Source organism: Erinaceus europaeus, chromosome 16 (genome assembly GCF_950295315.1).
Source record: "Erinaceus europaeus chromosome 16, mEriEur2.1, whole genome shotgun sequence".
Lineage (NCBI taxonomy): Eukaryota > Metazoa > Chordata > Mammalia > Eulipotyphla > Erinaceidae > Erinaceus > Erinaceus europaeus.
Window position 1 is genome coordinate 476955 of NC_080177.1, and position 27769 is coordinate 504723.

Genomic DNA, 27769 nt, shown 5'->3' on the forward strand with positions numbered 1-27769 from the left:
TCCCCCCACCCCTCACATAACACCCTCCCCGCCAGGAGCAGAGACTGAGTGCTGCGATGTTTAATGGATGGGCAGTTCCAGTGGCCAGATGGGGGTGCTCAGATCTGAGGGTGCGGGGGCTGGGTCTCCATGTTGGGCATCAGGGGGTCCTGCTTCACGAGTCGTCCCTGGTTTGGGGGGTGGGTGGCGGGGCTCTGCAGGGATAGAGAGAGACGGGTGTCTGCCTGTCACCCCTGGGGCCTGCTGGTCTCAGAAGTTTCTAGGGGGTCGGGCGGTGGCGCAGTGGGTTAAGCGCAGGTGGCGCAAAGTGCAGGGACCGGCGTAAGGATCCCAGTTCAAGTCCCCGGCTCCCCACCTGCAGGGGAGTCGCTTCCCAGGCGGTGAAGCAGGTCTGCAGGTGTCTGTCTTTCTCTCCCCCTCTCTGTCTTCCCCTCTTCTCTCCATTTCTCTCTGTCCTATCTAACAATGACGACATCAATAACAACAACAATAATAACCACATCAACAATAAAAAACAACAAGGGCAACAAAAGGGGAAAATATATATTTAAAAAAAAGAAGTTTCTAGAATTACAGCTCAGTCTGCGCCCTCCTCCACTACCATCTCTGCCAGCTCTTTTCTTTTTAATTTTATTTATAAAAAGGAAACACTGACAAAACCATAGAATAAGAGAGGTACAACTCCACACAGTTCCCACCACCAGATCTGCTCAAGTTCTGTGAGCTCAGGAGACGGCTAACACCGAGTAGGGTTCTGGGGGTGCTGGAGGTCCCGCCGTCTTCCCAGGGTTTGGGGGGCCCTAGCTGCCTTGTATGGGGCAGAGGGTCCCGGGCTGTTCTGCTGGGGAGGGGTCTGGGGCCCTGGCTGTCTTGCTGGGGGGACTAGGGGCCCCGGGCTGGACTCAAAGGCCTGGGCTTCTCTGCCAATCTGTGGGGGTCCTGGGGCTTTGGAGCCAGGAGGGTCACAGGGAGCCAGCCCCCTGAGCAGACGCCCCCACCCCCACACCTGGTATGAGGTAGGGGCAGGACCTTCACAGGGTGCTGAGGGCTCCCGACCCCCAGGCCCCTGGCGGGGTCACTCACGGGCAGCTCATGGGTGCTAGTGTGCTGCGCGGGGGCCAGGCCGTACTCCTGCTCCAGCAGCCGGGTAGCCAGGTCCTGCTTCTCCCGTCCCCAGCGGCGGGCAGAGTCCTCCAGCTGTGGATGCGGGACATGGGGACAGGTAGGGACAGACTGGGTCGGATGGGTGTGGGTGGGGACAGCCGGTGATGGCCTCCCCTCCAGGGCCTGTTCTGGGGCAGGAAACTTGGGTCTGAAGGACGCCAGAGGCCGGGGTGGCTGGTGGGGTCTCCCAGTTGTTCTGCAGTCTGGCCGGCTGACCCCTGACCGGGCGCCCGTCTGGCCTGCGCCCACTCACCTGGCTCTCCAGCGTCAGGATGTGGCTCTGAGCTCGCTCGAGCTTGGCCAGGAGGCTCAGCTTGTCTGATGCCGGGCCCAGCAGGTCCTGGAGTGGAGTGGAGCACAGTGCCGTGGGGCCGCGGCCAGAGCTGGGGCCAGTGTCCTGTGTCCTTGTGCCCCCATGTCCCCACATCCTCCTGTGGACTGCCCTGAACAGGGGCCCCTCCCAGCTCCCAAGGCCTGGGCCCCCTCCTGTCAGGATGCTGGGCGCCCCCACCCCACCCTGTGAGAGTCATCTCCTTACTCACCTCCTCATCCTCAGCCGGGCCTCCTGTGCCCAGCTCCCTGGGGTCTACCGGGGTGGGGGGTAACAGCCAGGGTGGGGGCTTCAGGCTGGGGGCTTACAGGCTGGGGGGGCTTACAGGCCTTGGGGGGGCTTATAGGCTGGGGGGGCTTACAGGCTGGGGGGGCTTACAGACTGGGGGGGGCTTACAGGCCTTGGGGTGGCTTACAGGCTGGGGGGCTTATAGACCTGGGGGGGCTTACAGGCTGGGGGGGGTTTATAGGCCTGGGGGGACTTACAGGCTGGGGGGGCTTACAGGCTGGGGGGGCTTACAGACTGAGGGGGCTTACAGACTGGGGGGGCTTACAGGCTGGCGGGACTTACAGGCTGGGGGGCTTACAGGCTGGGGGGGCTTACAGGCTGGGGGGGCTTACAGGCCTGGGGGGGCTTACAGGCTGGGGGGCTTATAGGACTGGGGGGGCTTACAGACTGGGGGGCTTATAGGCCTGGGGGGCTTACAGGCTGGGGGGGCTTATAGGACTGGGGGGGCTTACAGGCTGGGGGGCTTATAGGCTGGGGGGGCTTACAGACTGGGGGGGCTTACAGGCTGGGGGAACTTACAGGCTGGGGGCTTACAGGCTGGGAGGGCTTACAGGCTGGGGGGGCTTACAGGCTGGGGGGGCTTATAGGCTGGGGGGGCTTACAGACTGGGGGGGCTTACAGGCTGGGGGAACTTACAGGCTGGGGGCTTACAGGCTGGGAGGGCTTATAGGCTGGGGGGGCTTACAGGCTGGGGGGCTTATAGGACTGGGGGGGCTTACAGGCTGGGGGGGCTTATAGGCTGGGTGGGCTTACAGGCTGGGGGGGCTTATAGGCCTGGGGGGGGCTTACAGGCTGGGGGGCTTATAGGCCTGGGGGGGCTTACAGGCTGGGGGGCTTATAGGACTGGGGGGGCTTACAGGCTGGGGGGCTTATAGGACTGGGGGGCTTACAGGCTGGGGGGGCTTATAGGCTGGGGGGGCTTAAAGACTGGGGGGCTTACAGGCTGGGGGGACTTACAGGCTGGGGGCTTACAGGCTGGGAGGGCTTACAGGCTGGGGGGGCTTATAGGATGGGGGGGCTTACAGGCTGGGGGGGCTTATAGGCTGGGGGGGCTTATAGGACTGGGGGGGCTTACAGGCTGGGGGGGCTTACAGGCTGGGGGGGCTTATAGGCTGGGGGGCTTACAAGGTGGGAGGGCTTACAGGCTGAGGGGCTTAATGGCTAGAGGGGATTACAGACCTCGGGCTTACACACCTGAGGGTTATGCTGGGGGCCAGACCTGAGGGTTATCTGCTGGGAGCTACACCTGAGGGTTATGCTGGGGGCTTACCGGCAGGGCCTGCTGCTGCAGGATTATGGGGGCTGAGGACCGGCGGGTCTGGTCCAGCTCTGCCCGCAACCGGGAGTTCTCAGCCAGCAGCACGGAGTACAGCTCCTGGGGCAGTTGCTGCCCTGGGGGGTACAGGGTCGTGTGCTCCCCAAGAATGGGAGGCTGCGTGGGTGTCTGGAGGGCCCTCCTGCCCCGTCCCTGCCCTGCCAACGCCTGCCCCCAGAGCTCTGCTCCCAGCGATGGTAGGTGCGTCTCTGACCCCGAGGGTCACTGTATTTCAGGCTTGGCCAGCAGCACCGTGGATGGTACTGGCTGCTGGGTGCCCACCCCATGGCCAGAAGATGGTGCTGGCTGCTCGGGTGTCCTGCCCCCCACACCCTGGGTGCACTCACCCCCACCTGCCTTCTCCTGCAGTCGGCCCAGGACGGGGGCACCCCTCTCCCTCAGCTGCCCCTCCAGCACCTGTTCCATCCGCTGGATCACCTGGGGGGGGGGTGAGGGCAGCTGGGGGGTGAGGGCAGCTGGGGGGTGAGGGCAGCTGGGGGTAAGGGCTGCTGGGGGGGTGAGGGCAGCTGGGGTTGAGGGCAGCTGGGGTTGAGGGCTACTGGGGGTGAGGGCAGCTGGGGGGTGAGGGCAGCTGGGGGGTGAGGGCAGCTGGGGGTGAGGGCAGCTGGGGGTTGAGGGCAGCTGGGGGTGAGGGCTACTGGGGGTGAGGGCAGCTGGGGGGTGAGGGCACCTGGGGGGTGAGGGCAGCTGGGGGTGAGGGCAGCTGGGGGGTGAGGGCAGCTGGGGGTGAGGGCAGCTGGGGGTGAGGGCAGCTGGGGGTGAGGGCTACTGGGGGTGAGGGCAGCTGGGGGGTGAGGGCAGCTGGGGGGTGAGGGCTACTGGGGGTGAGGGCAGCTGGGGGTGAGGGCAGCTGGGGGGTGAGGGCAGCTGGGGGGTGAGGGCAGCTGGGGGTGAGGGCAGCTGTGGGGTGAGGGCAGCTGGGGGTGAGGGCAGCTGGGTGTGAGGGCAGCTGGGTTGGTGAGGGCAGCTGGGGGTGAGGGCAGCTGGGGGTGAGGGCGGTTGGGGGTGAGGGCAGCTCTGGGTGAGGGCCGCTGGAGGTGAGGGCAGTGGGTGGGTGATGGCAGCTGGGGGGTGAGGGCAGCTAGGGGTGAGGGCAGCTGGGGGTTTACAGCAGGCTGGGGTTTTAGGTCAGGCTGGGGGTTAAGGGCTGGCTGGTGGGTGATGGTAGGCTGGAGGTAAGTGCATGCTGGGTAGTGGGGGCATCCAGGGGTGAGGGTAGCTTGGGTGAGGGCAGGCTGGGGCTTGAGTCCAGGCTGGGTGGTGAGGGCTGCTTGGTGGTGAGGGCAGTGGGAGGGGTGAGGGCAGATTGGGTGAGGGCAGCGGGAGGGGTGATGTCAGCTGGGGTGAGGGCAGCTGGGGTAAATTTCCAAGGGCAGGCTGATGGGGTCCCCTCTGGGAGCCTCAGCCCCTCATTCTTGCTCCCTTGCCCTGTGACCTCTGCTCCTTCCCCTGCGACGTCTGGACCCTCTCGCAGCCCCCCCCCCCACCTTCTCCTGTTGCCGCACAATCCCCTCCAGTTCCCGCGTCCTCTGCATCTGGTCCTGGAGGTGCCGAGCACCCTTGGGCTGTGACTCCAGCAGCTGCAGCAGCTGCTTCTCCCGGTCGTTCTTCTGGGGGGTGGGGGGTGGGAGCAGTCTGACCCGGGGTCACTGCTGACCCCAAGGTGTGAGGGGCCTACTTCATGGGGTGTGGGGCCCCTGCTTCCTGGGTGTTGGGGGTCCTGCTCCCTTGGTGGCCCTGCTCCCTGGGTGTTGGGGGTCCTGCTCCCTTGGTGGCCCTGCTTCCTGGGTGTTGGGGGACCTGCTCCCTTGGTGGCCCTGCTCCCTGGGTGTTGGGGGTCCTGCTCCCTTGGTGGCCCTGCTCCCTGGGTGTGAGGGTCCTGCTCCCTGGGCCTGGCCCCTGCTCCCTGGGTGTTGGGGGTCCTGCTCCCTGGGTGTTGGGGGACCTGCTCCCTTGGTGGCCCTGCTCCCTGGGTGTTGGGGGACCTGCTCCCTTGGTGGCCCTGCTCCCTGGGTGTTGGGGGTCCTGCTCCCTGGGCCTGGCCCCTGCTCACCCGGATAAGCTGGTTCTGCAGCTGCTGGACACGGTCCCTCAACATCTTGGTGTCCAGTTCACTCTGAGCCAGCTGCTTCTTCATGGACTCTGTGGGGTCAGGGGGCTCTGAGTCAGCCCATGGGGGCAGGACCCCCACTCTGAGAAGGGCCCTGTGGGGGAAGGGCTAGCCCCAGGTCAGTTCCTGCCCTCCAGCTCTGGGCCCCTGACACAGGTGCTGCCCCAGTTCTGGTCCCCACACTCCAGAACGCTCATTCGTCTCACCCAGATGCTTCCCCACACCTGGGTCCTCAACCCCCGTGAGCCCCTGCTGCAGGTAACGCAGCAGCTGGTTCTCCTCCTCCAGGGAGTCCGCCCGCCTTCGCAGTGCCAGCAGGTCCTCTGCCATCTTGTGCATGGCCTTCCGGTACCTGGCCAGGTCCTGTGTGAGCACAGAGCTGAGCCCCCAGGCCACCCACAGCACCCAAGTGTGGAGGCCACCCCATCTGCCAGGCTCAGGGTCCCCTCGTCCCTATGAGAACGACTGTGTTATGGCTCAGAGGGGCCTGGTGGGGATGTGGGCAGGTGGGCCCAGGCCAGGTGGGGATGCGGGGTCAGGCTAGAGGCTGTCTGTAGAGGGCTGTGGGGTGCAGGTGGGCCTGGGAAGGTGGGACCTGGGAGCAGAGCTCTGCCCCTGCACCTGCCTTGCAGTTCCCATAACCGACACCAGAGGGCAGGCGGCCCCCACAGAGCGGGCTACAGGGGCTTGAGGGGGCTGGGGGAGACCTGGGGGCAGAGGGCGCGGAGGGGCTGAAGGACACCCCCAACCTGCCCCTCAGGCCTGTCTCCTCACAGCCATGCCCATGCCCCCCATCAGGCGCTGGCCGGTCAGGCTGGGTGGGCATCTGCCCTCCTGTCTGCTGTGACCCCAGATGACTGCCCCTGCCCCCGCCCCTGCAGACGGGGACCTGGACCCTGGGGTGGCAGCACAGGGCGGGCGGGCTTCCGGGGGGTGGCCAGCCCTGGAGCCCGGTTCAGCACCCACTGTCCCTCTCCGCCCGCCGTCCTCTCAGCTGCCAGGGCACTTACAGAGTGGCTGTCCATGGGGCGGGGGGCGGACGGCGAGGACGGGGGGCCCGGGACGGCGGCCGGGGGGGCCGGGTCCCCCATCTCTGCCTGCAGGGAGGCCTGGGGACAGTTGCCACAACACAAGGCTGCCTGGCGACCAAGAGCCTCCGGGCGCTGGCCTCAGGGGCCACCAGCCGTCCCAGGGCCCCCAGCCCTGCCTCCCGGACTACCGCTGCCCTGCGCTGGGCCCCGCCATAGCGGGGTGAGACCCCCGGCGACGGGCGAGGACTAGGGAGATGGAGGGTGCGCGGGACTGGGTGCAGCTGGGTCGTGGAGGCACCACAGTGCCGGGCCCGCTCCCCCACCCCCAGCACAATGGTCCTCCTGACCTCCAGGTCCCCCACCTTCCCTCCCTAGCCCCTCACCCCTGCCTCCCACCCCACCCTGTGTGCCCTCCTGCCTCGACTCTGCTCCGCCTCCTGCCCCCGCGCCCCTCCCCAGCCCCCAGCCCCGCCACCCCACAGCCCTGCAGGTCCCCTTTGCCCAGTCCCTCAACCACCCCCCGACCCCCGGGCCCCCTGGCCTTAGTCTCCTGTCCCTCCAGCCCCCTCCCCTGCCCCATAAGCCCGTTGACTCCAGCCCAGCCACCCCTCCCCTGCCTCCCAGCCCCCTTGCCCCTTCCCCATGAGCCCCCTGCCCCCCAGTCCCCTGCCCTCCAGCCCCTGCCGTACATGCCCCCAGCCCATCCCCCAGCCCCCTGCCCCCAGCCCCGCCCCTGCCCTATGTGCCCCCGTCCCCCAGCCCCCTGCCCCCCAGCCCCGCCCCTGCCCTATGTGCCCCCAGCCCCCCAGTCCCCTGCCCTTCAGCCCCTGCCCTACATGTCCCTATCCCCCAGCTCCCCATGCCCCTTCCCCCAGCCCCCTGCCCCCAGGCCCGCCCCTGCCCTATGTGCCCCCCCCAGCCCTGCCCCTGCCCAGCCCCCTTCCCCCAGCCCCCTGCCCCCCAGCCCCGCCCCTGCCCAGCATGCCCGCGGAGTCGGGGTGTAGGAGCAGAATGCTGGCCCATCGATTGGGCTGCTGGGTCTCGGCGGCCATGAATCTTTCATGAATGGTGTGTGGACGTGGGGAAACACACAATTAGCGGCCTCATCACTAATGGGGGGTCCACACAGAGCTGCCGGAGGAGTGCCCCCACCTGCCGCCTGGCCGGGCAATGAAAGGAGGACGTGACTTCTTGGGAGTCGGGGTCCTCCTCCACAGACCCCCCCCACAGAAGGGCACAGAGCAGGGGGGCTCCATGGACCACTGTCTCAGCCCCTCCTCATGTCCTCCACAGGCTGTGACAGTGACTGTGGGCCTCAGGGGACGTGGGGTGGGGGACCCCAGACTCCTGGCCCAGGAACCTCTGTCCAGAGGGCTGAGCCAAGCTGGGGTTCACTCAGCCCCCCAACTCCTGCTTCTGGGGACTGGGTCCTGTGTGCAGGGGATGGGAGTGGGGCTGCGCAGTGTCCCCAGGCCTGGGGGGGGGTGTCCAGTGTCCCCAGGAATGAGGAGTGTCCAGTGTCCCCAGGAATGAGGAGTGTCCAGTGTCCCCAGACCTGGGGGAGTGTCCAGTGTCCCCAGGAATGAGGAGTGTCCAGTGTCCCCAGACCTGGGGGAGTGTCCAGTGTTCCCCAGACCTGGGGGAGTGTCCAGTGTCCCCAGACCTGGGGGAGTGTCCAGTGTCCCCAGACCTGGGGGAGTGTCCAGTGTCCCCAGGAATGAGGAGTGTCCAGTGTCCCCAGACCTGGAGGAGTGTCCAGTGTTTCCCAGACCTGGGGGAGTGTCCAGTGTCCCCAGACCTGGGGGAGTGTCCAGTGTCCCCAGACCTGGGGGAGTGTCCAGTGTTCCCCAGACCTGGGGGAGTGTCCAGTGTCCCCAGACCTGGGGGAGTGTCCAGTGTCCCCAGACCTGGGGGAGTGTCCAGTGTCCCCAGACCTGGGGGAGTGTCCAGTGTCCCCAGACCTGGGGGAGTGTCCAGTGTTCCCCAGACCTGGGGGAGTGTCCAGTGTTCCCCAGACCTGGGGGAGTGTCCAGTGTCCCCAGACCTGGGGGAGTGTCCAGTGTCCCCAGACCTGGGGGAGTGTCCAGTGTCCCCAGGAATGAGGAGTGTCCAGTGTCCCCAGACCTGGGGGAGTGTCCAGTGTTCCCCAGACCTGGGGGAGTGTCCAGTGTCCCCAGACCTGGGGGAGTGTCCAGTGTCCCCAGACCTGGGGGAGTGTCCAGTGTCCCCAGGAATGAGGAGTGTCCAGTGTCCCCAGGAATGGGGGATGTCCAGTGTCCCCAGGAATGGGGGATGTCCAGTGTCTCCAGGAATGAGGGATGTCCAGTGTCCCCAGGAATGGGGGATGTCCAGTGTCCCCAGGAATGGGGGATGTCCAGTGTCTCCAGGAATGGGGGATGTCCAGTGTCCCCAGGAATGGGGGATGTCCAGTGTCCCCAGGAATGGGGGATGTCCAGTGTCTCCAGGAATGAGGGATGTCCAGTGTCCCCAGGAATGAGGGATGTCCAGTGTCTCCAGGAATGGGGGATGTCCAGTGTCCCCAGGAATGGGGGATGTCCAGTGTCCCCAGGAATGGGGGATGTCCAGTGTCCCCAGGAATGGGGGATGTCCAGTGTCCCCAGGAATGGGGGATGTCCAGTGTCCCCAGGAATGGGGGATGTCCAGTGTCCCCAGGCCAGCTCTGTCTGGCACTGGGAACTGTCCATCATCACTTCCATCACCACCGACTCTCATGGTGGGAGGAAGATTCCAGCCCCCACCCCAAGCTCGCCTCCCATGAGTTGCAAGCAAGCACCAAGCCATGTCCACTGAGCCTTCCGTCCGTAAGACGCTGGGGCCAGACTTCCCACACTTCTGCTGGGGGTGCTGGGTGGGGGAGGGGACACTCTCCAGGCTGGGCAGCACTTCTGTTTTCACCCTTCCAGGGGACACCTGGAGCTCCTGGGGGCTGGGGACCCCAGGCTGGCAGGGGGGCCCTGTCCCATGGGCATGCGGTCAGTGACAGCAGTGCCCTCACCCTTGGGGGCTGCAAAGGTGCCGGGGGAGGAGGCCCATCACACCCTCCGCCAGTCCTCAGGGCCAGCAGTGTCCCTGGGAGCCCAGTGGGAGAGGACACTGTGAGGCCTTAGGCATCCTGGGGGGCAGTTGGTGGTCTGACCCCCCATGCATGACAGGGACATCAGGGCCCAAGCCCTAGGAAGTGTGTGGATGGTGGGGACACTCACCAATTCTACAGCCCTGGGGTCTGCAGCCGTGGGGGAGTGGGGCTTGCTGGAGTCAGAGCTGCTGGGGGCCCGGGACTCGCGGATGGAGCCCAGATGCTGGTCCAGGAGCTTGGAGTCCAGTTTGGGCAGCTCAGCACTGCTGCTGGGTGATAGAAAGCGCTCGGGCCTCTGGAAGGGAGTAAGACTGGCCATGGGACCCAAGAAAGCATCATGTCTGTTCCTGACACCACCTGTCCCCGACACAGTGTCACCTCTATCCCCCGGAGTCACCTTTCCCCAGACACAGTGTCACCTCTGTCCCCAGAGTCACCTCTGTCCCCCAGACACAGTGTCACCTCTGTCCCCAGTCACCTCTGTCCCCGACACAGTGTCACCTCTGTCCCCAGAGTCACCTCTGTACCCCAGACACAGTGTCACCTCTGTCCCCAAGTGTCACCTCTGTCCCCCAGAGTCACCTGTCCCCAGACACAGTGTCACCTCTGTCCCCCAGAGTCACCTCTGTCACTGACAGTGTCACCTCTGTCACCCAGAGTCACCTGTCCCCAGACAGTGTCACCTGTCCCTGACACAGTGTCACCTCTGTCCCCAGTCACCTCTGTCCCCCACACAGTGTCACCTCTGTCCCCAGAGTCACCTCTGTCCCTGACACAGTGTCACCTCTGTCCTCCAGAATAACCTGTCCCCAGTGTCACCTCTGTCCCTGACACAGTGTCACCTCTGTCCCCCAGAGTCACCTCTATCCCCACAGTGTCACCTTTGTCCCCCAGAGTCACCTCTGTCCCCAGACATGGTACCCAGCTGCCCTAGAACCCCAGAACTCACACCACAGCCATTGAGGCCAGGGGTACTGAGCACAGCACCCAGCCTCCAAGCCCTGAGTCCCACAGCACTGGTCCCAGTCCCCTGCAGTCCTCTCAGCGAGCAGGCCCACCCTTGGGTCTTGGGTGGTCTCTCCTCCTGCCGCCTTGTGTCAGGAACTGTGTTCCTTACAAACCCCTTGGGGGATTTTTTCATTTTTAAATTAAAAAGTGTGTTGATTTTGAAAAAATTGTTTCAGGTGTTTGATTACCATGTCCAGAAGGAAAGTGGGGGTGGGCAGGGCCTTGGGTGTGAAATCTTGCCTGTGCCAGCCCCATGCAGCCCCACCCCCACCCCACTGCTCAGCCAGCCCCTAGCCCCCTACTCTGCCCCAGACCCCAGGGCTCGGCACTCAGCACCCCCAGACCTCCAGGACTCTGCACTCAGCACCCCCAGTCCCCCAGCCTCCCAGGACTCTGCACTCAGCACCCCCAGTCCCCCAGCTCCTCAGGGCTTTGCACTCAGCACCCTCCAACCAGGGCCTGACAAGTGGCCCCACTGCAGCACGTGGCCATCAGCAGTTCTGTTTCATTAGCACAGTGACAGGGGACCCACTAGAGAGCCAGCAGGGATGCATGGGCACGTCACCACCTGTCACCCAGGCCGGCAGCCAGCAGGGAGGCCCCCAGCAGAGCACCCAGCCCCCAGCCCCAGCTTCAGGCCCAGCCTCAGCCTCAGCCTCAGCCCCCAGCCCCCAGCCCCCAGCCCCCAGCCTCAGTCTAAGCCCAAAACCTCAGCTATCAGCACCCCAGCCTCAGCCTCAGCACTCAGCCTCAGCCCCCAGCCTCAGCCTCAGCCTCAGCCCCCAGTCTCAGCCCCCAGCCTCAGCCCCCAGTCTCAGCCTCAGCCCCCAGCCTCAGCCCCCAGCCTCAGCCTCAGCCCCCAGTCTCAGCCTCAGCCCCCAGCCTCAGCCCCCAGCCTCAGCCCCCAGCCTCAGCCTCAGCCCCCAGCCTCAGCCTCAGCCCCCAGCCTCAGCCTCAGCCCCCAGCCTCAGCCTCAGCCCCCAGCCTCAGCCTCAGCCCCCAGCCTCAGCCTCAGCCCCCAGCCTCAGCTCCCAGCCCCCCAGCCTCAGCTCCCAGCCCCCCAGCCTGAAGGCCACCTAAGGTCCAGGCAGGGCCCCTCCCAGCCCCACCCCTCACGCTGCTCGCAGAGGGGAGCCAAGAGCCCAGGCTCCCCCAGCCCCTGGCCCAGCCACCCCAGCAATTAGGGCACTGTGCACCTGCTGTCCACTGCCTGCTCTTAATTCAATTATCGGCTGAGCCCTCCCCAGGGAGCACAGGGATGGACAAACCCTGGTTAACAAAGATGTGGGGCTCATTAGCTAGCTAACAGGGTGAGTCTGACACCCCCACACCCCCAGCCATCCTGTGATAAGGGCCTGGGGGGGCTGGGGGCAGTAATGAGCCCCACCCATCAGCCACACCTCTGTCATCCCCTGAGGGTCTTTATCTCCTTCACTGACCTTGGCTCAGACAGCCCCCCAGGGCCCTAGGGTCTGCCTCGTCTGGGGGGGTGGTCAGAAGACTGGTGACCAGGGAGCAGGGGGGCAGGGGCTGGGGGGCTGGGAGACCAGAGGGGCCAGGGGTGGGGGGCCAGGGGTAAGGAATCAGCTGGCCCACAGGGAGCTTGACCTCCTTAGGGTGGGCTGCATGGCCCCATCCACTGCCCACCTCTCACACCTGGGGCTGGGGGCTCCCCAGAGCTCAGACCCCAGCTGAAGGCTGAGGGTGGGTCTGGCAGGTGGGTGGCGCACGCTCCCCAGCTGCAAACACTGGGCCCCAGTACCCAGGTTCCAGAATGGGGTAGGGTAGGGTGGGGGAGGACTCCTGGTGGGGGGGCCCAGCCCAGCTGGCACCTGCAGACCCCACCCTCCCTCACCCCCTCCCTGGGCCCCTCTCAGCTGCATCCCCACGGGGGTCTTGGCCCAAAGATGGGCACCTTCCGTGTGCAACCAGTGCTATCAGGGACCGGCCTCAATCTGCACGTGTGTGTGTGAAGGTGTGTGTGTGGTGTGTGTGTGCAGGTGTGTGCAGGTGTGCATGCAGGGGTGTGTGCAGGTGTGTGTGTAGGGTTGTGTGCAGGTGTGTGTGTAGGGTTGTGTGCAGGTGTGTGTGTGCAGGTGTGTGTGCAGGTGTGTGCATGCAGGGGTGTGTGCAGGTGTGTGTGTAGGGTTGTGTGCAGGTGTGTGTGTGCAGGTGTGTGCGCATGCAGGGGTGTGTGCAGGTGTGTGTGTGCAGGGTTGTGTGCAGGTGTGTGTGTGCAGGTGTGTGTACAGAGGTGTGTGCATGCAGGGGTGTGTTTAGGTGTGTGTGCAGGTGTGTGTGCAGGGGTGTGTGCAGGGGTGTGTGTGCAGGTGTGTGTTTGTGCAGGTGTGTGTGGTGTGTGTGTGCAGGTGTGTGTGTGCAGGGTTGTGTGCAGCAGGTGTGTTGTGCAGGTGTGTGTGTGTGCAGGTGTGTGCAGGTATGTGCAGGTGTGTGTGTGCAGGTGTGTATAGCCATGTGTGAGCCGTGTGCCTGCATCAGGCACACGCAGGCGTGTGCAGTCACGTGTACACAGCTGGGTGTCTGTGCGTGCGCGCAGTGGCCCACGTGGCTCTGGGCTGCAGCCCCCCCAGCCCCCTCCCTTTTCTTCTCAGAAATCCATTAAGAAGGTCTCTGCAGCCGCCCGTGGGGGGGCTGGGAGCAGCCCAGATCAAACGCACAGCTGAATGAATGTGCGTCCCATCCCCGCATGGCTGGGAGGGATGATTTAGTGAGGCCGCCAGCTGGAAGAAGGGGATTAATTCTGCACTTAGCACAGTCGGCTGAATAATTCATCACCCGAGTGGGCAGCTCGGCCCTGCCCGCCTGCCTGTTGCCAACGGCCGGGAGGCCGGAGCAGAGGCGAGGGCAGGCGGGTCAGCTGGCACCATGTCCCCAGGGGGGCAGGAGGCAGGAGGCCATGGGGGCCACGGGGTCCAACGTGCCCGCTAGCTGAGGGGGGTGTGAGGGACGGACAGAGTGGACCTTTGGGGACGGGCAAAGGCGGGAAGAAGCAGGGTGCCCCTGAGGGGTGAGGCGGCTGACAGCCAGGCCCGAGGTGAGGTGGGGGCTGGACCCTGACACCCTGCGCCCCAGCACAGCTGAGGGAGTGCTGGGACTGCCCAGGGCCCTCCCCTCCCTCCCTCCCTCCCTGCTCTAACCTTAATCCTAACCCCCCAAAGCAGCAGCCCACCCTGTAGCCCCTCAAGGACAGGTCTGAAGGGGCCTGGAGCTTTTGAGGTCAGGGACTGCATCTACCCTGCCCCCCGTCCCCACAGCCTCACCTGAGAAGACAGAAGCTGGAGGAACAGGTCCACCGTGGGCGTCTCCCCACTCTGGGTCCTCAGCGCGGTGTCCTGGAGAGAGGGATGGATCCTCTTGGCAGCTGCCTCCTGCCTCAGCCATCATGCAGGGGACCCGCCACCCCCTCCAGGCGGGCCTCTGGGCCTGCAGCATGTGCTACGGTCTGTCAGGGAGACTCAGGTTTCTGAGGGGGGACAGAGGGTGACACAGGGATGGGGTGACACAGGGACAGGGGGTCACATGGGGTGACATACAGACAGGGGTAACACACGAATAGGGGTTGACATAGGAACAGTGGGTGACAGGGACAGGGGTGACACAGGGACAAGGGTGACACAGGAACAGTGGGGACAGTGGTGATGGGCAGTGGGTGATGCAGGGGCCGGGGTTACACTAGGTGAAGCCTGTCCCTCAGGCATGACTCATGGCCGTCCATGCCTGCCCCTGAACTGGGACTCCACAGCAAGACCCCCAAGTCCCAGGAGAATGCAGACCATCTGTAGCTCTCATTCCTCAGAGCCTGGGACAGAGCCGGGGACAGAACCTGGGGCTGAACCTGGGACAGAGCCTGGGACAGAACCTGGGACAGAACCTGGGACAGAGCCTGGGACAGAGCCTGGGACAGAGCCTGGGACACAGCCTGGGACAGAGCCTGGGACAGAGCCTGGGACAGAGCCTGGGACAGAGCCTGGGACACAGCCTGGGACACAGCCTGGGGCTGAACCTGGGACAGAGCCTGGGACAGAGCCTGGGACAGAGCCTGGGACAGAACCTGGGACAGAGCCTGGGACAGAGCCTGGGACAGAACCTGGGACAGAACCTGGGACAGAGCCTGGGACAGAGCTTGGGACAGAACCTGGGACAGAGCCTGGGACACAGCCTGGGACAAAGCCTGGGACAGAGCCTGGGACAGAACCTGGGACAGAACCTGGGACAGAGCCTGGGACAGAGCCTGGGACAGAGCCTGGGACAGAACCTGGGACAGAGCCTGGGACACAGCCTGGGACACAGCCTGGGGCTGAACCTGGGACAGAGCCTGGGACAGAGCCTGGGACAGAGCTTGGGACAGAACCTGGGACAGAGCCTGGGACACAGCCTGGGACAGAGCCTGGGACAGAGCCTGGGACAGAACCTGGGACAGAACCTGGGACAGAGCCTGGGACAGAGCCTGGGACAGAGCCTGGGACAGAACCTGGGACAGAGCCTGGGACAGAGCCTGGGACAGAGCCTGGGACACAGCCTGGGACACAGCCTGGGGCTGAACCTGGGACAGAGCCTGGGACAGAGCCTGGGACAGAGCCTGGGACAGAACCTGGGACAGAGCCTGGGACAGAGCCTGGGACAGAACCTGGGACAGAACCTGGGACAGAGCCTGGGACAGAGCTTGGGACAGAACCTGGGACAGAGCCTGGGACACAGCCTGGGACAAAGCCTGGGACAGAGCCTGGGACAGAACCTGGGACAGAACCTGGGACAGAGCCTGGGACAGAGCCTGGGACAGAGCCTGGGACAGAACCTGGGACAGAGCCTGGGACAGAGCCTGGGACAGAGCCTGGGACACAGCCTGGGACACAGCCTGGGGCTGAACCTGGGACAGAGCCTGGGACAGAGCCTGGGACAGAGCCTGGGACAGAGCCTGGGACAGAACCTGGGACAGAGCCTGGGACAGAGCCTGGGACAGAGCCTGGGACAGAACCTGGGACAGAGCCTGGGACTGAGCCTGGGGCTGAACCTGGGACAGAGCCTGGGACAGAGCCTGGGACAGAGCCTGGGACACAGCCTGGGACAGAGCCTGGGACACAGCCTGGGACACAGCCTGGGACACAGCCTGGGACAGAGCCTGGGACAGAGCCTGGGACACAACCTGGGACAGAGCCTAGGACAGAGCCTGGGACAGAGCCTGGGACACAGCCTGGGACAGAGCCTGGGACAGAGTTGGCCAGGGTGGTCAGCAGCCTGTGCCCTCGTCAGTCCAGCCCCCTGCCACCTAGGAGGCCGGCAGGGACAGGGGTGGAGGGGCACTCACAATGATGGGGAGCTTCTCCACGTGCACCCCGCGGGGGTCCCCCGACAGCATCCTGTGGGCCAGGCGGTCCCGGAGGGGGAGCACAGACATGCCCAGGGGCTGGCCAAGGGCCCAGGGCTCCACGCCCCGCACTGGGGGGGAACGGCAGCTGAGGAGCACACCACCAAGCCCCTGGCCCCCCAGACGCAGTCCACAACACCAGACCCCAGACCTGGCCACACGCTCTGCCCATCCCCTGGACCAGGTCCATGCCCCCCCGCTGCGTCCGTGCACCCTGCACACTGGCCGAGCCCTGCTGTGGCTGTATGCCTGCACCGAGTGTCCCTGGTGCCCCTGTCCCCCGCCCACCTCAGGCCCATGAGTCCCATGTCGCCTGTCCCCCATGTCCTCTGCCCCATGTCCCCTGCCCCCCATGTCCCCCATGTCCCCTGCCCCCGTCCCCCATGTCCCCCGCCCCCTGCCCCACCATGTCCCCTCCCCCCTGTCCCCCATGACCCCCACCCCCCATGCCCCCACCCCTATGTCCCCCGCCCCACCATGTCTCCTGCCCCCCCTGTGTCCCCTGCCCCATGCCCCCTGCCCCATGTCCCCTGCCCCATGTCCCCTGCCCCATGTCCCCTGCCCTGTGTCCCCTGCCCCATGCCCCCTGCCCTGTGTCCCCTGCCCCGTGTCCCCTGCCCCTTGCCCCTTGCCCTGGCCCCGTACTAGAGGACACAGGGTAGAATTCCAGCACCAGTGCGGCATCTCCTGAGAAGTCGGTGGCCCCATCTCGGCCTTGGAAGAGAAAGGACTGGTTCCACATGGGCAGCGCTGGGGGCCCTCCGGGCCTGGACAGCTGGGGGCAGGGAGGGCGAGGGCACAGGATGAGAGCTGGCCACCTGGCTGACACCCAGGGGGCTGGTCTGCCCAGGGCCCTGCAGGTAACAGCGGTGCAGGGAGCTAGAGCCAGTGAGATCCATAGGGGCCTGAGACCCCTCAGCAGGAGCCCACAGAGTGAGGCACAGGCACAGGCACAGGCACAGGGACAGGCACAGGCACAGGGACAGGCACAGGGACAGGCACAGGGACAGGGACAGGCAGGGATGAGGCTGAGGGCCCTCCCCTCCCACCGCTCCCACCCCGTGCTCCGCATCTGTCCCCTGACCACTCCCTCTAGGGCAGCCTGGTCACTAGGTGGGGTTCAGCAGGTGCCACCCCTCCCTTCAGCTTCTCCAGCCACCAGGTGGGGGAGGGGACGGTCAAGGAGCTGAGCCACCTGCCAGAGGCCACACTGCTGGGGGCGCAGGGGTGGTCCTGAGAAACACAGCCATGGATGGCACAGCTGAGCTGCCCAAACTGCCTGAAATGGCTAGCCCCCCAGCTGGGGTCCTGCCCCCCAGTTGATGGGGTCGTGCCCCCCCAGATGATGGGGTCCTGCTCCCCAGCTGATGGGGTCCTGCCCCCCAGATGATGGGGTCCTGCTCCCCAGATGATGGGGTCCTGCTCCCTAGATGATGGGGTCCTGCTCCCCAGCTGATGGGGTCCTGCCCCCCCAGTTGATGGGGTCGTGCCCCCCCGCCCAGGTGCAAGCCCATGCAGGAGCCCCTGTGGAAATCAGCCCTGGACTGGTTTGCTGAAGCCAGTCCCCAGGGTCTCCTTGGGCTGTGGCTGTTGCTTCAGTGACCTGGCTCTCAGCAGAGGCTGGGCTTGCAGGGGCCGCCCCATCCCCCCCACCCCAGCCCCCGCCTGCCCGGGACAGCTTCACTGTGGAGACCACAGCCCAAAATGCAGCCCCAGCTGCATGGTGTGGCCCAGGGTGACCCACCCACAACTGCCAGGGGCTGCCTGGCCCACTGCTGAGGGTGGCGGCTCTCGTCCCTGCTGGTCTATCACCGGCTCACGCACCCCTGCTGGGGACACCCAGCTGCCCAGACTGGAGTTCCCACCACCCTGGAGATGACCTGGGTCCCAGAGATTCAGCTGCCAAGTCCCTGACTGTGTGTGTGGGTGGGGGGGGGGGGGCGGTGAGAGCCAAAGCAAGTGAATGAGTGAATAAATAAGTGAGTGAGTGAGTGTATGAGTGAGTGAGTGAATATATGAGTGAGTGAATATATGAGTGAGTGAGTGAATGAGTGAATATATGAGTGAGTGTATGAGTGAGTGAGTGAATGAGTGAATATATGAGTGAGTGAGTGTATGAGTGAGTGAGTAAATGAGTGAGTGAATACATGAGTGAGTGAGTGAATATATGAGTGAGTGAATATATGAGTGAGTGAATATATGAGTGTATGAGTAAGTGAGTGAATGAGTGAGTGAATATATGAGTGAGTGAATATATGAGTGAGTGAATATATGAGTGAGTGAATATATGAGTGAGTGAATATATGAGTGAGTGAGTGAATGAGTGAATATATGAGTGAGTGAATATATGAGTGAATGAGTGAGCGAATATGAGTGAGTGAGTGAATATATGAGTGAGTGAATATATGAGTTTGTGAGTGAATGAGTGAATATATGAGTGAGTGAATGAGTGAGTGAATATATGAGTGAGTGAATATATGAGTGAGTGAATATATGAGTGTATGAGTAAGTGAGTGAATGAGTGAGTGAATATATGAGTGAGTGAATATATGAGTGAGTGAATATATGAGTTTGTGAGTGAATGAGTGAATATATGAGTGAGTGAGTGAATGAGTGAATATATGAGTGAGTGAATATATGAGTGAATGAGTGAGTGAATATATGAGTGAGTGAGTGTATGAGTGAGTGAGTGAATCAGTGAGTGAATATATGAGTGAGTAGGTGAATATATGAGTGAGTGAATATATGAGTGAGTGAATATATGAGTGAGTGAATGAGTGAATATATGAGTGAGTGAGCGAATGAGTGAGTGAATATATGAGTGAGTGAGTGAGTGAATGAGTGAATATATGAGTGAGTGAGCGAATGAGTGAGTGAATATATGAGTGAGTGAGTGAATGAGTGAGTGAATATATGAGTGAGTGAGTGAATGAATGAGTGAATATATGAGTGAGTGAATATATGAGTGAGTGAGTGAGTGAATGAGTGAATATATGAGTGAGTGAGTGAATGAGTGAGTGAATATATGAGTGAGTGAGTGAATGAGTGAGTGAATATATGAGTGAGTGAGTGAATGAGTGAGTGAATATATGAGTGAGTGAATATATGAGTGAGTGAGTGTATGAGTGAGTGAGTGAATCAGTGAGTGAATATATGAGTGAGTGAGTGAATATATGAGTGAGTGAGTGAATGAGTGAATATATGAGTGAGTGAATATATGAGTGAGTGAGTGAATGAGTGAATATATGAGTGAGTGAGCAAATGAGTGAGTGAATATATGAGTGAGTGAATATATGAGTGAGTGAATGAGTGAATATATGAGTGAATATATGAGTGAGTGAATATATGAGTGAGTGAGTGAGTGAATGAGTGAGTGAATATATGAGTGAGTGAATGAGTGAATGAATGAGTGACTGAATGAATGAATAAATGAGTGAATGAATGAGTGAGTGAATGATTGAGTGAGTGAATATATGAGTGAGTGAGTGAATGAATGAGTGAGTGAATGAGTGAGTAAATGAGTAAGTGAATATATGAGTGAGTGAATCAGTGAGTGAATATAGGAGTGAGTGAGTGAATGAGTGAGTGAATATATGAGTGAGTGAATGAGTGAGTGAATATATGAGTGAGTGAGTGAATGAGTGAATATATGAGTGAGTGTATGAGTGAGTGAGTGTATGAGTGAGTGAGTGTATGAGTGAGTAAATGAGTGAGTGAATATATGAGTGAGTTAATGAGTGAGTGAGTGAATGAGTGAGTGAATATATGAGTGAGTGAGTGAATGAATATATGAGTGAGTGAATGAGTGAATGAATGAGTGAGTGAATCAGTGAGTAAATCAGTGAGTGAATATATGAGAGTGAATGAGTGAGTAAATGAGTGAGTGAATATATGAGAGTGAATGAGTGAGTAAATGAGTGAGTGAATATATGAGTGAGTGAATATATGAGTGAGTGAGTGAATGAGTGAATATATGAGTGAGTGAATGAATGAGTGAGTGAATGATTGAGTAAGTGATTGAGTGAGTGAGTGAATGAGTGAGTGAGTGAATGAGTGAATATATGAGTGAGTGAATGAGTGAGTGAATATATGAGTGAGTGAGTGAATGAGTGAATATATGAGTGAGTGAATGAGTGAGTGAATGAATGAATGAGTGAATGATTGAGTAAGTGATTGAGTGAGTGAGTGAATGAGTGAGTGAGTGAATGAGTGAATATATGAGTGAATGAATGAGTGAGTGAGTGAGTGAATGAGTAAGTGATTGAGTGAGTGAATGAATGAGTGAGTGAGTGAATGAGTGAGTGAGTGAATGAGTGAGTGAGTGAATGAGTGAGTGAGTGAATGAGTGAGTGAATGAGTGAGTGAGTGAATGAGTGAGTGAATATATGAGTGAATGAGTGAGTGAATATATGAGTGAGTGAGTGAGTGAGTGAATGAGTAAGTGAAGAGTAAACAAGTGAGTGAATGAGTGCGTGAATGAATTAATGAATGAACGAGTGAGTGAGCGAGCAGAGGGTGACAAGGAGGTAGGTTGGTGAGTGAGGAAGTGAGCAGGTGAGGGGCGGGGGGAGGGGGGGCAGTCCTGGGTCCGAGCCAGTTGTGAGAGGAGGAGCAGGTACCTGTGGGAAGCCACTCTGGCTGAGCTGGGGGACGTCAAAGCTCATGACAGACTTCAGGGGGAAGGTGAGCGAGGTGAGGGGCAGGCCCCTGGCCGAGGGGTCCTGGCTGTCCCTGCAGGGCCAGGATGAGGTCAGCGGGGACCTGTGGGCCGCACCCCAGAAAGGGCCTGTGCCCCCACCCACCCCAGCCCTGCCGCGACCCGGCGATGTGTGTGCACACGCCACAGGCAGACATGTGCAGACACACGCGGTGCACACGCCCATGTCTGTACATGTGTCACTGGACGCCCTCAGCTGCTGCCTGGGTCTGGGGCCACCAGTAGGGTCCCCGGGGCAGAGAGCGAAGGCCAGAGGTGCAGTTACTAAGTCCCCAGGGAGGACCCAGCATGGTGACCGATGGCCGAGCCTCCCAGTGTCACAGACCCCACAGGAGGGGCCCCAGAAGGGGTGAGGGGTGAGGGGTAGGACTGGGCTTCAGAAATGACCCTGGGGACAGGGTCAAGGGGTGGGACAGGGAGGCTGGGGGACAGGGGACCATGGGGGCCAGCCCCCGCAGCACCTGGAGGGCCGGATAGGGCGGAACTGACCCTCAGGGGCTGTGGCAGTTTGTGGGGAGGACAGCAGGCCCGAGTCAGAGCCTGGAAGCTGTGTCCCCACCGTGTCCCCCGTGTCCCCCCGTGTCCTAGCGTGTTCCCCTGTGTCCCCCATGTCCCCTGTGCCCCCCGTGTCCCCCATGTCCCGTGCCCCCCGTGTCCCCTGTGTCCCCCATGTCCCGTGCCCCGTGTTCCCCATCTCTGCTGTGCCCCCGTGTCCCCCGTGTCCCCCCATGTCTCCCATTTCCCCCGTCTCCCCCCGTGTCCCCCGAGTCCCCACACATCCACTCGCCTGAAGCTCTTGTAGTCAGGGACCACGCGGAGCACCACCGCCAGGGGCTGGGTGTTGTTGGCCAGGGGCTCATTGATGCCCCGCAGGAAAACCTGGGGACGGGGACCCTGAGCAGCAGCCCCCACGGCCGCGGGGTGCGGGGTGCGGGGTTGGGGGGCCACGAAGGGCCGGGGAGAGCCCCCTAAGTCAGGCTTCCCAGGACTTCCTGTGTCTGGGGTCGGGGTCAGGGGTCACAGCGAAGGCCCCTGTCCCATGGAGAAGCCTGTCTCTCTGCCCTCCACGCCCCACTCCCTCCTACAGCCCCGCAGCAACCCGCGGGCCCCGGAGACCCCGCCCACCGCGGCCCCGCCCACCGCGGCCCCGCCCGTAAACAGCCCCGCCCCCAGCACCGCCCCGATGCCCCGCCCCCAGCACCGCCCCGATGCCCCGCCCCCAGCGCCGCCCGATGCCCCGCCCCCAGCGCCGCCCCCGATGCCCCGCCCCAACGCCCCGCCCCCAGCACCGCCCAGATGCCCCGCCCCCAGCGCCGCCCGATGCCCCGCCCCCAGCACCGCCCCGATGCTCCGCCCCCAGCGCCGCCCCGATGCCCCGCCCCCAGCTCCGCCCCTCACCTCCAGCGCCAGGTGGTCGCTGCCTACATAGCGGGGCAGGAAGCCGCCCCTGCGCTCCACGGTGGCATAGAGGCGGGCACCGTCCTGGGGGGCGTCCTGGCCGGCTTTCCCGGGTGAGGAGGGCTGGGGGCATGAGCAGGCCGGCCGTTAGCCCCACGCTGTACCCTGGGGCCCCCAATGTCTGCTCCCAGACCCCCAGCCTCCAGCCCTCCGCCTGCCACAACCTGGGCAGCTGGGGGGGGGGGACAGGGCTGCGTGGACCCCAAATGTAGCAGTCAGGCCCTGTCCGATGGACTCTGTCCACGGGTCCTGTCCACAGGGCTTTGCCCCTGCCCTGGCACAGCCGAGCCCTGAGCTTCCCCAGGGGCAGAGAAGCAAAGGCCAAGCCAGGGCCAGGTGGCCAGGTGGTCAGGGCCAGGTGGGAGGCGGCCAGGAAGGCCATCGGGCTCAGAGTGGGTGCATGGCTCCTCAGGGTGGGGGGGCAGGGTAGAGGACAGGGTGGGGTCCCTGGATGGCGGAGGGGCAGTTAGCAAGACATAGAGGCTCAGGCCATGGGCAGGGCACTGGACGGTGGGGGGCACTTGGTCAGCCTGGGCTGGAGACCTGGGACTCCCCACCACAGTGTCGTGTGAAGCTGCCCACAGGAGGGGTCCTGGGTGCACCTGTGGTCCAGTGGGGAAATGGGCGAGGGTGAGGGCGAGGGCTGGTGCGTCCAGCGGGCTCTGCAGCCCTCACAGGCTGCTGGCAGGGCAGATGTCTGTGCTGTGGGCAAAGATGCTGTTGCCTTGAGGCGGTCAGCCTGGGAACCAGGTGGTGACTGTGATGCCCTCCAGGGGGTGGTGCGGGGCCCATGCCACACCCGTCACCTTACTGAGGGGACACAGGCTCCCCCGCCTGCCCGGGAGCCCCGGGCACACTGCCCGCTCAGACGTGGAAATGCTTGGGGCCTGAAGGGTCCCCGGGCCCTGCCCCATGCCCACTGGAGGGAGGGCACCGGGCCCATGTGCTGCCCGTGCTGGCCAAGCCACCCAGCGGCGCCCACCTGCACCAGCTCCAGGTGGTAGGGGTGGAAGATGCGCAGGTACTTGACGGGCAGCCGGAAGCTCAGCAGCTCCTCCTGGGTCTTCTTGTCCAGCACCTTGAGGACCACATCTGCCGGGGACCCGCTACAGGTCGGCCAGGTGGAGCCAGAGACCCACACTGTCTCCAGGGAGGACGTCATACTCCCTCACACCCAGACGCCTGTCTACACCCACGGGGAGAGATGGAGTGCTTGGCAGTGCCAGGCCCTGACACCCACATTCCCCAGTCCCCGGAGCTCCCTGTCCCTGCGGCATCCGGGCACAGGGACCTGCTCCCCTGACCCTCCCATGTGCCAGTCCTGCTGGCTCTCTGCCCCTCAGAAGCGGGTGGAGACTGGGAGGGGGCAGCACTGTTCTCCACCTGAAGCTTTCCCTGCCTGTGTGATCTGGGGCTCGAACCCAGGTCCTCAGGCCTAGTGACTGGAGCACCATCCTGGACAGAAAGCCAGCACTTCCCCAAGAAGCTGGCCTGGTCCCAGCAGTGCCAACAGCAGGTGCCCCCCACCCCTACCCCGCAGATGCCGCCTGAGCCTGTGCCCAACTGCGTCGTGCGGCCGCCCCCTCCCAGGTCCCCGTCTGTCTGCTGAGTCCCCAGGGCCCCGCAGCAGCCGGTGCCGCGTCCACTTCACTGACTGCGGCCGCCGGCCAAGCTGCACTGAGAGGCGTAGCCCCCACCTGTGGCAGACACAGCGTCGGCCCCCGGCCCCTGCTGGGCACACAGCCCCCACACAGGGCTTCAGCCCAAGGCCTGCGCTTCCAGGAGCCTCCCCGTCACCACAGCAACCCCACTTCCAACAGCCCTTTCCACTCAGGGGTGCCTGCCAGCAGCCCTGCCACCACCCACCACGTGCTGTCCCTCCCGGCAGATAGCCAGGCCACCTCCTCACAACTCCCTCCAGGCAACCCCCTCACACAGAGATAGAGACACACAGAGACAGAGACACACGTAGAGACACAGACACAGAGACATGGAAACACAGAAACAGAGATACAGGACAGAGATAGACACAAAGACAGACACACAGACAGAGACAGAGACACAGACACACAGGTGTGCACACACTGCAGGTGTGCAGACTCATGCCCACAGGGCTGTAGACACCCAAGGGCCAGGACTCCCTTGGGTCCTGTGGGCACCACAGGCCACATCCACGCAGGGGCCCTCACCTTCCGTGCCTGCGTCCTCGGCCGGGACATTCACGCTGACCTTCTCGCCCCACACGGGGGTCCTGGTGGGCACTGCGCTCTCAGAAGTCACGGCCTCGGGACTAAGGTTCTGGTCTTCCTCCGCTGAGGTTTTCCTGGGTGGGGGCAGGGTCAGAGGGTCTGGGGAAAAGTGCTGGGAGAAAGTGCAGGCCCTGTCACCTACCCCAGGACCGGGGGACACCAGGCCTGCCTGCTGGACACCCGAGGCGACCCCGACCCTAGGCGGTGAGCAGACGGTAGATAGGGTCCCCACCAAGGACGGGCGTGGGGCCGCACCTGGGGGGGGTTCCGCAGGCTATGCAGGGGCCGTCTCCCTCCTGCTCCAGGGGAGCCCCTGGAACAGGGCTGTCCTACATCCTTCCAGAGGGAGAGACCCAGCTCTGTCCACACTCATGGTGCTCGTGGTGCCGGGCTCAGACAGGGCCCTCCCTTGGGCCTGCAAGGCCTGTGCTGCCCACCAGCCCTCCAGTGGCCAGGGCCTCTGCTGTGCTGGCTGCCGGGCCCTTGATGGAGGCTGCCCCAGCTGCAGAGGGATGCCAGCGTGTCCCGGGCCAAGCTCCGCCAGCTCCTGTGAGTTCCCCTCTGTGGGAGGGCTGTGCCCCTGGGGAGGGGGTGTTCACCATGTCCCCCTCCCCAGTCGGGCGGCGAGCCGCCCAGTTCTGCCTGCCCACCGGCTCCTCTCAGGAAGCCATAGATGTCCTCAGCAGCCTGGACCCAGCGAGCGACTAGCCCTGGGTGCTGGCCCCCACTGAGCTGCACCCCAAGAGGAAATCTCTCAGGATATTCTGAGGACTCAGCAGGGAGGGGCTCCGGAGCCATGTGGAAGCAGCCTGGGGTCTGCGTTTGCCAGGACTGAGCCTGCGGACAAACGTCCCCAGCGGCTCTGAGTGGCTCTCCTGAGAGAGAGAGAGAGAGAGAGAGAGAGAGAGAGGCAGGCAGAGAAGGGGAGACACCCACCCAGGGAGCAAGTCAGGGCCTAGCTCAAACCCAAGGCCTCCTGTGTGAGCATGTGTGAGTGTGTGAGCATGTGTGTGTGTGTGTGTGTGAGCATGGGTGAGTGTGTGAACATGTGTGTGTGCTTTGAGCATGTGTGTGTGAGCATGTGTGAGTGTGTGAGCGTGTGAGCATGTGTGTGCTTTGTGTGATCATGTGTGTGTTTGTGTGAGCATGTGTGTGAGTGAGCGTGTGTGTATGAGCATGTGTGTGAGCATGTGTGTGTGAGCGTGTGAGCATGTGTGTGAGCATGTGTGTGAGCATGCGTGTGAGCGTGTGAGTGTGTGTGAGTGTATGAGCATGTGTGTGTGAGCGTGTGTGTGAGCATGTGTGAGTGTATGAGCATGTGTGTGAGCGTGTGTGTGAGCATGTGTGTGTGAGCGTGTGTATGAGTATGTGTGTGAGCGTGTGTGAGTGAGCGTGTGTGTGAGCATGTGTGAGTGTGTGTGTGAGTGAGCGTGTGTGAGCATGTGTGTGTGAGCGTGTATGAGCATGTGTGAGCGTGTGTGTGAGCATGTGTGTGAGCGTGTGTGTGTGAGCATGTGTGTGAACGTGTGTGTGTATGAGCGTGTGTGTGTGTGAGCGTGTGTGTGTGAGCGTGTGTGAGCATGTGTGAGCATGTGTGTGTGAGTGTGTGTGTGAGCATGTGTGTGTGAGCATGTATGTATGAGCGTGTATGAGCATGTGTGTGTGAGCGTGTGTGAGCGTGTGCAGAGAATGTGCAGGAGGCAGTGCTGGCCTGGCAGAGCAGGCTGCCTGTAGGAGCCCGGACGGGTTGACTGGCTGGGGTCCAGCTGTAGCCAGGGGGTCTCCTCAGCAGCTGGGTCCACAGCTGGACAGGCCTGTGTGGCACAGTGTGGGGTGTCCTGGTCCCGACTTCCTGGTGTCACCTATCCATGGCAGAGGGCAGGCAGGCTCTGCAGGGGACCCGGGGCACAGGGCCAGACACCTGGGGTCGGGCTACTCACACAGCCACGTAGGGCCAGGGGTCAGAGCCGTCCACACTGGCTGGGAGGTTGGTGGCCCCGTGCAGAGTGACCACAACAGTCTCCATGTTAGAGGCAGACAGGTGGCCGGGCTGGGGCTCTGCCCCCGGAGGGGTACTCCTGGGGGTCCCCGGGTCCTCGGCAACCTGCTAAGAAGATGGGGCTGGGCCTCCATGGGGACTGTCCCCTCCCCTCACGCCCCCCAGGACCCTGCCACTGCCTCTGCTCCTCTGTCCGGTGAGCCTCACGGATGTTCCCAGGGCCTCCAGGAGATTCTGGGCGCTGTGCCCACTGTTCACAAGGGGCGGTCACTGGGAGACGGGCAGGGCTGAGTCCCTGTGTCTGCCCCAATCCTGATGACCACTGCCCCAGCCTGCCGCCAGTCCTGCCTCCTCAGCCCACCCCTGTCCCCATGCCTGGCCTGGCCCCTGACCTGTGCAATCCCCTCCCTGCCAGGCCTGAAGCAGGCCAGAGCCTCCAGGTCTGTGGTCCTTGGGGAGAGATGGCCAATTAAGGGTTTAGAAGAGCCCCCTACATGCAGGCCCCATCCTGCCAGGTGGACTGTGGGAGGTAGAGCTGGGGAGCCCTGAAGGGGGCTAGAGGGCAGCGAGCTTGGGGGCAGTGGCACTCAGGTGTGCAGCTCTCAGCGGGGTGTTCCAGCCTGTGCTGTGCACTCCCAGCTGGAGGCCCAGGCTCAGTCTCCGGACCTCACCTTCCTTCTGCGGCCCATGTGGGACACCTCCTGGCAGGCAGGTCAGTGGCCTGGGGCTAGGGCGCTGGGGGTCACTCGAGGGGGGGCTACTTCCCAGCAGTGAGGCCCAGCTGAGCGGGCCTGTGGAAGCCCCCACGGTCAGCGCCAGCGTCCAGCGTCTCCAGGCAACGTTGTGTGAGGTCACAGGGAGAGCGGAACCTCTGGGGTCTCTCTTCCAGTCGCCCAGCAGCTGTCCTCCACCCCTGTGGGCCCTCTGCCCCCAGTAGCCCCCGTCTGACCCTGTGGGACCCCACCCCTGTACCCCTCATCTCCCCCCACCCGCCAGGGTCTGTGGCACTCAGGGCAGGCCGGGGGCCGCGTCTAAGAGACGTCTCCTATAGCATCTAACAGATGTCTCTGCACACACGCCCGCAGTCCATGCTGAGAGCTTCCCCTGGGACCCAGCTGGGCCTGAGGCCTGGCATGGTCCCCTCTCACCCTGGTTTGGGGACAGAGCCTCCAGCAGGCAAAGGCTGGGCTTTGCAGGGGCCCTAGCTGCACCCCTTAGGCAGAGTCCAGAGCCCATCCCTCAAGCCCCTGGGAGCCCATTCCCCCCACTGACCCAAACCACAGATCCCTGTCCCAGTCCCTGTCCCCCCACCCCCGAGCAGACCCTCCCTATCCCTCCTAGGGCTCAGGTCCGCTCCAAGGGCTGCCCTCTTCAGTCCTGCAGGAGCCAGCAGGATGGAGGTGGAGGGGGCCCACTGGGGGTGGAGGCTGTCTGTCCAGTCTGCACCTCAGCGCCCAGCTGCCGTCCTGCTGGGGACTAATTGGATCTGGTGTCCCCAGCCTGTCTGCCTCCAGGGCCTCGCTGGGGGCCCCAACTGCCCCCAGTGTGAACCCCAGCTGCTCCTCCCAGATCTACACCTGACCCCACACCCCAGC

At 63.1% G+C, this 27769-nt stretch overlaps 1 protein-coding gene across 2 annotated transcripts; it reads right to left on the reverse strand.

Annotated features, from left to right (window-relative positions):
• Positions 1-45: 45 nt before the first annotated feature.
• CCDC33 (coiled-coil domain containing 33) lies at positions 46-27114 on the reverse strand. 2 transcript variants are annotated; one of them, XM_060174230.1, is made up of 19 exons: positions 26846-27114; positions 26116-26279; positions 24116-24249; positions 22909-23018; positions 21867-21989; positions 21256-21347; positions 20371-20482; positions 16397-16526; positions 15692-15822; positions 13647-13718; positions 9485-9652; positions 5436-5592; positions 5173-5261; positions 4607-4729; positions 3446-3536; positions 3054-3175; positions 1418-1504; positions 1030-1197; positions 46-194 (listed from the first exon to the last, which is right to left on the reverse strand). In XM_060174230.1, exons 1-19 carry the CDS (start codon positions 26861-26863, stop codon positions 99-101), a joined length of 2187 nt encoding a protein of 728 aa, XP_060030213.1. In that variant the 5' UTR covers positions 26864-27114; the 3' UTR covers positions 46-98. The 2 variants fall into 2 exon arrangements, with proteins under 2 accessions (XP_060030213.1, XP_060030214.1); XM_060174231.1 differs by having other exon boundaries at positions 1084-1197; positions 26116-26282; positions 26846-27111.
• Positions 27115-27769: the final 655 nt, after the last annotated feature.

Excerpts from the sequence above, each read along its gene's own strand:
- CCDC33 (XM_060174230.1), bottom strand. Across the intron at positions 13,719-15,691 it reads TGGAGAAGCTCCCCATCATT|GACACCGCGCTGAGGACCCA; the intron begins GTGAGTGCCCCT and ends CCCTCTCTCCAG. Across the intron at positions 4,730-5,172 it reads TGCAGAACCAGCTTATCCGG|AAGAACGACCGGGAGAAGCA; the intron begins GTGAGCAGGGGC and ends CCCACCCCCCAG.